This window comes from Octopus bimaculoides, chromosome 7, assembly GCF_001194135.2.
Source record: "Octopus bimaculoides isolate UCB-OBI-ISO-001 chromosome 7, ASM119413v2, whole genome shotgun sequence".
NCBI lineage: Eukaryota > Metazoa > Mollusca > Cephalopoda > Octopoda > Octopodidae > Octopus > Octopus bimaculoides.
In genome coordinates, this window is record NC_068987.1 from 61,287,910 (window position 1) to 61,297,422 (window position 9,513).

The 9,513-nt window shown below is 34.1% G+C and overlaps 1 protein-coding gene across 1 annotated transcript in view; it reads right to left on the reverse strand.

The window, feature by feature from the left end:
• Nucleotides 1-9,513, reverse strand: part of LOC106874649 (protein FAM135A) — a 303,488-nt gene that overhangs the window by 85,979 nt on the left and 207,996 nt on the right. The window contains exon 10 of the mRNA XM_052969428.1: nucleotides 6,744-6,837. Coding sequence (XP_052825388.1) covers nucleotides 6,744-6,837 — 94 coding nt within the window. The remainder of the gene's footprint in view (nucleotides 1-6,743; nucleotides 6,838-9,513) is intronic.

The following is a 9,513-nucleotide window of genomic DNA, read 5'->3' on the forward strand; positions in this document are numbered from 1 at the left end:
GATGCCTAGTACTTATTCTATCGGTCTCTTTTGCCGAACCGCTAAGTTACGGGGACCTAAACACACCACCATCGGTTGTCAAGCGATGTTGGTGGGACAAACACAGACACACAAACATATACACACATATACATATATATTTATACATATATACGACAGGCTTCTTTCAGTTTCCGTCTACCAAATCCACTCACAAGGCTTTGGTCGGCCTGAGGCTATAGTAGAAGACACTTACCCAAGGTACTATGCAGTGGGAATGAACCCGGAACCATGTGGTTGGTAAGCAAGCTACTTACCACACAGCCATATATATTGTGATGGTCAAATTAAGTGGGACTTTACTCTGTGTGTGTGTGTATGAGTATATGTACGCATGCATGCTTGCTTAGTGCTATAATTGTGTTAGCATTAGTGCTTAGCAGTTGCACTAAGAATTGCCATTTCCGGTCAGATATGATTCCCAATCACTCATGTTACTGTATTTCTATGTAGAGAAGGTTCCAATTTGTAGGTGTGATGTAGGATGTAACAAATAACAGTTCATTGGTGTGGAAGATATTGTTACAATATTATACTGATTGAGGACAGAAGTGTTAACAATTTGAAAGAAAACCAATGAAGTAGCTTCGTACAGAGTTTACAGAAGTGGATTTACACAGGAATGTATTTGAAAACTTCTTCAGATAATGTTCAAGTGGTAGTTAGGAGGCATGTTCTATAGGTTAAGAGGTCAGTCATTAATTTCTAATTAATGATGATGAAAATGGTGATAATAATGGCAAAGAAAGTGGAAGAATAATAGTGGTGAATAGAGGCATATTAGGATGTCTGTTGAATCTTATTCTCCTTCGCATCTCAAGTGCTATAATTTAATTCTCACCAAAGCCTTAAATCATCCAAAACCAGAAACAATGGACTTGCAAACATCTTGGATAAGGTCAATCAATAGATTGATTTTCTAATATAAGAGTCATGGTGCTAATCAGAACCAAGAAACACTGAAATAATTTTAATAATAAGTTATGCTTTCGGTAAATTTCAAGTCCCACTAACATGTGGGCAAATGTAAAAGGTTATATCATTAAATGTGCTGACAGTTGTGACATTATAACAGAATAAAATAACAATTCATATTTAGAGAAATATTTGATCTGGTTACTTAACATACTCAATAGTGCACCCTTTAACAATCAACCAATCATCTTTTACACAGAGATAATATGTTACAAGTCTACATCACTGGGATGATATACCCAATGATTAACAATTAATCCACCAGGAGAGCCCTTATGTATTCTATAAATTTATATACATATATGCACACACACAAGCATATAAAAAAACACAAATACATGCATACATGTGTACACATACACACACACACACGTGTGTATATATATAAATGAGGGTTCAAGATAGCACCTGGAACTGCTACAAATGAGAGCTGAAATTTAACTTGAACAGCCACACAAAAGCACTAACCACATAAAATATTCGGGACTGCAAGCAGCAAACCACATCTTTCTTTGGCGAGAACTCACAGAATGGAGTAGTTTGATAAACCTTATCACGTGCTTTCAAAATTTGATCATTATGATCTCCTTTCTAATCAGAGGTTTCCACAATTACTCCAGGTTAAAGAGAAAGCCTGCTCCCATTAGTTCAAGAGATAAAAACCGTTGAAAAGCGAGTGCTAAAATTCAAATTGGTTAAAGTGTATAGTAAATATAATAAGATTTTCTAATAATATATCAATAAATCAAGATATACTAAATACATTATAATATAAGTCACCATAGCAATTAAAACCAAAAAGGTAAAATTAATAAATGAGGGTGCAAGATCATATTGATCAAAGATCATATCGATCATATTTCAAAATCACATTAATTTTATATAAATATATATATGAAATAAGTGATGCTTTCAGTAAATTTCAAATCCCTTGTCTGTGAATACATATATTGACAAATGTGTCATTTCCTTTTTTTCTTTTTTTTTAAATTGTAGGATGTGACTTGAGGGAAATTCAGTTGCTATAACTAGCAGATTAATTGACTACACAGAGACTCCCTCATTGGCTATTGTTATTGATATTCATGTTTAAGATCGTTGTGATGGTATTATTGTTGTTCCTATTTAGGACCATGTCTAACCTGAACAAGCAAACCTCTACTCAAAGTCATCCTAGCTGCAATCAATCTGTCTCTTTTTCCAATAACCTCTACAGCATTATTCAATATATGTTGCCTTTATTTATTTATTTTTTTTACCAGTGTACAATGTGTATGATTTGGCTGTTATTTCTATCTTGTTAAGCAATAACACAGATGTTACTCAACAGCTCATTGGTTGGAAATTAATCGTTCTCAGGAGGAGACACTGTCAAGACTCAAACTATCAGTCATCATCAGCATTATTTTAACATGACTATTGCCATGTTCACAACAAACCTCATGTGGAATTTGTTGAAGCAAAGTTTTCTGTAACTGGATGTCCTTCCTGTCACCAAACCCCATCTGTTTCCAAGTATGGTATTATTCCCCCAAGGCTGGAAATGTTTTTGCAAAAGAGTAGAAATGAAAGACACTGCTTGCATGATGGGGAGACTCATTTACAACGTTTTGTGAATATCAAGGAAAGAAAGAAGTCACAGAACCCATCACACAAAACCCATCGCACACACACACACACACACACACACATACATATGTTCACACATACACATTCACACACACAATGTTTACACACACACACACATGTACACACACACATAAGCACATACAAGCACACACACACATCCAGCAGGCTTTATTCGATTTCCATCTACCAAATCCTCTTACAACGCTTTGGTCAGTCCAAGCCTATAGTAGAAGAGACTTGCCCAAGGTGTCGCACAGTGGGCCTGAACCCAAAACCACACTTTTGGAAAGCAAACTTCTAAGCCATACAACCATGCCAGCACCTATCCATGCCAGCGCTTATATACATATTGGAAATATTTCATCAAACACATGGAAATTGAAAGACAAAGTTAGCCTAGCCAAAATTTGAACACAGAACATAATTATGAAACTTAGTTCTGTAACTCATTTATTTAGGTAAATAAATGTAACTAAATTCTTACCTAAACAATGCCCAATATACTTAACAGATTTTTTTTTTTTTTTTTTTTGACAAAGCCAGCAGAAAGGGAAAACAGATTAGTAGTAACAACACATTGAAAAGTTTCTCATAGACTGCATATTATTAGTGATGATAAATGTATCTGTACAAAATGAAAACTAACAGCAAACAATCCTCTAGTCTACTGAGGTTCATCAAATAGGCCATGCAAAATTCATCAAGTCATCAACTACACTGAAATCACCAGCATTTTTGAGAGAAAATACCAGACACTAAACAAATAGTTACAATGCTTAAAGTTAGTATTCCTTCTTCAAACAGGAATGTAAATATTAACATTAACCATATGCCCAAAATCAATGTCATCTGTTCAAGTTACCATTGTCTAAGAAGTTAAAGTTTTCAAAAGGTATGTAGAAGTCTTTTACGGGTTTTTTTTTTTTTGTTTTTGTTTTAACCTAGAGAGATAATAGAAGATTCCAATCACTCACTGCATCTCAGTGCACCACATCTACTGAATATCAGTCTAATGGAATTCTTTCTAGCTCTCCCTCCTTCTTTGTCTATGTTTTTTTTTGGGGGGGGGGGTTTCCTGCAGTCGCTCTCTAGAAAAATATCAAGTGCATCAATTTCAATATTTCACCAGTCACAAAGGACTGCCGATGGCCCTGTGTACCGATCCTTCCTGTGTACTGACCCTTCAAACTATTTCAAAAAGGAAAAAAAAATTGTGGCACTAATGTAAATAGAGCTAATGCATTGTGTGTGTATATGTGTGTGGTTGTATGTGTAATACATGTGTGCGTGTGTCTGAGTAAGCATGTATGTATACATACACATACATAAATATATATGCATTTATATAAAAGCATACATGCATATATGTGGGTTGTGTGTGAGTGTATAGTTTAAAGTCACATCTATACATGATGTGCAGAGCTCTCATAAACCATTCTTTTACACTTGGTTTTCTTAACGACCTCCAAACTACAAAGCATGCTACCCTGCCAAAGGCCTTCACTAGGATAATTAATCCAAAGAGTAGAGATAATCTCTTTAACATGGATTTATCCACATTTTTTTTTATATACACTTGCTTTCTGAGTACTATTCAGTTTTTATCATAAAACAACAAAACACACACACACACATATACATACATATTATAGGCATACATGTGGCAGTTTGTAAGAGGTTTCCTTCTTAACCACATAGTTCCAGGTTCAGTCTCACTGTGTAGCACCTTGGGCAAGTGTCTTCTACTATAGCCACAGGCCAACCAAAGCCTTGTGAGTGGATTTGGTAGACAAAATGAAAGAAGTCTATTGCGTATATGTGTGTCCTTTTGTCTGTGTTTGTCCCCCACCGGCATTGGTGTGTTTACACCCCTGTAACTTAGCAGTTCAGCAAAAGAGAACGATGGAATAAGTACTGGCTGTATTTTAGCCCAGAATTTTTTCTAATGCTACTGTATATAACATATTTTCAATTTGATGTATAACAATGGCCCATGATAGCAGTATAGAGTTGTTTCCAGATGCTTTAGAGTTTTCTATATTGCATGATCAGAGATTTAAATACAATATCCAGAAGTGACTGAAAAATAACTGGAATTGCAAATATATTAATGACACATATTGGACTATAATAATTCTTGCTTCAAACAGACGGAAATAGAATTTTGAAAAATTAACATGGGACACCTTCAAACTAAGATTTATTAATGTTATTATTCAACAAATGAATCATAAAAATTTTCACTTTAAAATTAACCCTTCATCATATTAAACATAGAACAAATGACATTGGTTTCTCAAAAAATCTTTGAATACAGAGTATCAATGTTACTGAACATCAGAACAGCTAATAAACAGAAGTTGCATTCCTCATCAATACTTCCTCCTACCTGCTGACTTTCATTTTTTCTTGACTGCATCTGAGGAAATGACTTGCAACATTGAGGAGTGAGGGTCGCGTCCCTTGTCAATGAATCACCAGCCAATGGCTCGTCACAAAACACATTCTATGATGTGAAGGCATCAATGTAATCAGACTGATACTCATAAAGTGCAGAGTAGGATGATAAACGTGGATGAACACATGGTGATTGGTATGACGAAAATATTAGAAATGGTAAGGTAACTGGAGAATGGAAACACCAAAGATTATGCAGAATTATCCTTAGATAAGTTCAGGTATCATTGATTATTCTTACCAATTATCACATTTTTCATGTAGCCTCTTTGATGAGAGAAAAAATATCCGATAGATAGAAATCTATTTACATAGTCAGAGACATAAATCTGATCAGATTAGTAAAGCATTTTGTTTTACTGAGCCAAATGAATCTAGTATTATGTGTAAGTATATTAAAAGTATTGCTACCTGATTCTGTTCATAGTAAGAAAAGATATCAAATTACTAGCTAACTTTTCACCCTTACAAAGAAAAGAAAAAGTAACAAAACAATGAGCAACATTAGAAACCTATGGAAATGAAGGTGAGCTTCTAAATCCATAGAAAAGATGTTCAAAAGAAAAAAAAAACAATGGAATTCAAGTATTTTCTTCATTGAAGCAATAACTATTTTATGTCCTTTGAGAATTAGACAATTTATATTCAACTGGAAAATATAATAAATAAAACATCAGGTCTTAAGACGATTAACCAAGTATAGAAATATTATCTGACCCATGAAAATACGAGAAAAAAAATTAAATATTAAACCTGAGAACTAATGTCATTAATACTAAGAACATAATCCAAGCAATTACAAAAGATTACAGCAAGAATTACTGAAATACAACATAAAATTGCAGACATTTTCTGGTATTAAGTGAAGTGGTCTGTTAAATGTGATATATATTTAGAGATCAGTTCTGGTGATATGAAATTCTAAAGATAACAGAAGATGGAAAACACATACATACAGGACTATAATTAATTAATGAATTTCCATTAGAGATATAATTGGATGCAACTATAATATGTATGATTATGTTTGATATTTCTAGATTACAGTTCATTTTTATTTAAAATTGGTTGAAAGCCAATTAGTATATTTCCCCTTTAATTGAGTAGTGTTACATTATTGATTCACAGAAATTACAGAAGAAGACAACTTTTCTTAATTTCTACCAAGAACTTGAATAATAGAAGATTAAAGGAAATCAAAATAGGAGACACCAATGTACCAAAACTAACAATGTTTACCAATCATAACTGCCCACAATTTATATTTAACTACATTAAAGCCATACCTGGAAAAAGTTTGCTTTTACAAAATATTTCAAAAATTCTTCAACAAAATGATATCCGAAAACATCTAATTTATAATTAACAACTGTATGAACAAAAATGATGTCTGAATATATGATACATGAACAATTGTCAAACAACTAAAAATATCAAATGGAGTAAAGCAGAGAATAATAACATAATTTTGTCTTTCAGAATAGCTTCGAGACAAGCAACTTAACAAAACTATGAAAACAAACAATTAAACATTAACTACTGCCATATGAAATTCTATACCAAATACATATGAGAGAAATATATTTTACTAATAAATCAATTTCTTTAAAAATATGCACAGTCAACAACAAATATCTATTTACCCCAACTCCAGGCCGGTTTCCAAAATACACTGACTCCAACGTGGAATGTTCAGGCCCTTTTGCAGCCCAAGCTGATTTTGGAGGACGAGGTAAACTGAAAGATAAAACACACCAAATATTATTATTATTATTATTATTATTATTATTATTATTATTATTATTATTATTATTATTATCATTCATATACACTCAACAGATTAGACTGTTGGAAAAGAAAAGAATCCTAACATCTGGCTACAACAAGTAGCCTTAGATGCCAAGAACCCTCCTAAGTATCCTAGATGTCCCTAATAACACTGTTTTCTGCAGCTGTACTAAACTGGGTTTTATGCCTATTTCTTCTCTCCATCTGTTCAGATCTTTAGGGATAGTTCCCACATTATTTATTAATCATTATTATTATTATTAAGGTGGTGGGCTGACAGAAGCATTAGTACTCTGGACAAAATGCTTAGCGCCATTTCTTCCAACTTCACTTTCTTAGTTTAAATGCCACCAAGGCAAGATTTGAACTAAGAATGTAAATAGCTGGACTGGAATAAATACCACAAAGCATTTTATCTGATTTTGCCAATTCACCATCACCAACAACAGTTGAAGGTGGCAATAGCAGGAACACCACTACTACCACCACCACCACCATCATCATTTTAAATCTGCCTTCCACAGTGGTATGGGTTGAACAATTCAACATACCCTAACATATTGTTTGGCCACATCAAGCACCAACATGTCAATTTTGGTGTCATCTCTAAGGTTGAATGCCCTTTTCAAGCCAGTCCCTTTACAGAGTGTACTGGGTGCTTTTTTCATGGCACCAGCACTAGTGAGGCCATCATGTGGTTCACAACATTAAGATCCCTTTCAACTGAACAGGACTGCAGTACAGAGGGAAGCAACTTCATGCTAGATCAGTGGCTCCTGAGGATCCATATAAGATTTCTGGGAGTCCATGCAACAAATAGTAAATTAGGGATTCACAATAGTATTTTAAGGATCCCTAAAAACTTTTGCCTTAGCTGTATGTATTGGTATATATTGCAAGAAACAGCTAGGGTTTTTTTTTAACATTTTACATAGTTCAACATACACAAGTTAATGTGTGATAAACAAAACAAATAGGAATTTTGAAAGACATTTCTATTAATATAAAAGTTTTTAAACATTGACTGACTGGGGTGGGGTGCACCAGAATGAAATAGTAATCAAAGGGGTCCATAGATAAAAAAAATGGTTGAGAACCCCTGTGCTAGATGATGAGAGGTTAAAGTTATGAAAGGTGCTGGAAAAGAATTTTGTATTGAGGAGATGCATAGCTATTTGCATTGTACAGGAGTGGATGAAAGTAATCAGGGTAGAGCTCAGAAGGGAGATTAAGGCGGCAACTGCAATGTGTTAAGTGGGCCCTGGGGACAGAAGAACAAGAAGGGTGAGCAGGTAGAGGTAGCAAGAGTATGTGAAGAGAGTGAAGAATGGTTAATAATGAGATATATCAAATAATCACGTGTTAACAAGCAAAATACAAATAAGGAATTAAAGTTTACAGAAATTGAAAGTAGAATTAAATGTTGGTAAAAATCATAACTGTATTTGCTTTTTTTTTATTCAGTAGATATGAATCTGCTATTATATTTCATCAGTAGAGGTGAAATCTTCCATAATAATGAATATCAATATGTCACATTATTAAATTACTGATTCTTAAACAAGCTATTTGATAACTGACAGGTTATAAGTACATTGTGTTTCGAAGAATGGAAGTTGATTAATTGATTAAAGACAGACAATCAATCAGGCAGTTTCATTAAATATGTTTGTTTCTTCCAATATATGATGTCAAACTGTTATTAGTTTATGAAACCTAAATCTGAATAGATTATCATTGAATTTGATGAATTAACAAAACAATCAAACTCCATAACAATAGCTTCATATAAACTTTCCATTAATAATTCAGGTTGAACAGTATTGAGAACTTATAATTTTGACATTTGCAAGAGTTGTTGTTATTTAACCAGCACTAATGAAGCAGATTTATCATCAAAGATCCTCCACCTGTGACCATCCTGTCATTTTGTATACAACTGATTATAATATCTAATGTATCCTTCTTTATTTAAGATAGTAGAGTATGATTTGAAGATTTGGTTGGTGTTTCTAGCAAGTCAAGTGACTACAAGTGACTCATCATTCTTTCAGTGAATAAGCTAAGGGTATAAGTTAACCATCATGACCATATATGCGTGTCTGTGGAGTGCTCAGCCACTTGCACGTTGATTTCATGAGTAGGCTGTTTCATCAATTGGATCAACTAGAACACTCAACATATCATTATCATGATTTAACATCCATCTTCCATGCTGGTATGGGTTGGACAGTTTGATAGGAACTAGTAAGCCAGAGGACTGTACCAAGCTCCACTGTCTGCAATGACATAGTTTTTAAAGCTGGATGGCCATCCTAATTCCAGCCACTTTACAGAGCAGACTGAGTGCTTTTTATGTGGCACCAGCACCAGTCAGGTCTCAATGTAGCTTGCAAGATAAGGATCCCTCAACTGACGGGCAAAGTGGTATTGGGGGTAGGCTTTGTGTCACATGATGTGAGGTTAGAGTATGACAGAGGGCCAGAAACAGGTGTCATAGTAGAAGACATTTGCCCAAGGTGCCATGACGTGGACTGAGTCCAGAACCATGTGGTTGGGAAGCAAGCTTCTTACCACACAGCCATGCCTGCACCTATTTTATATACATATATATATATATATATA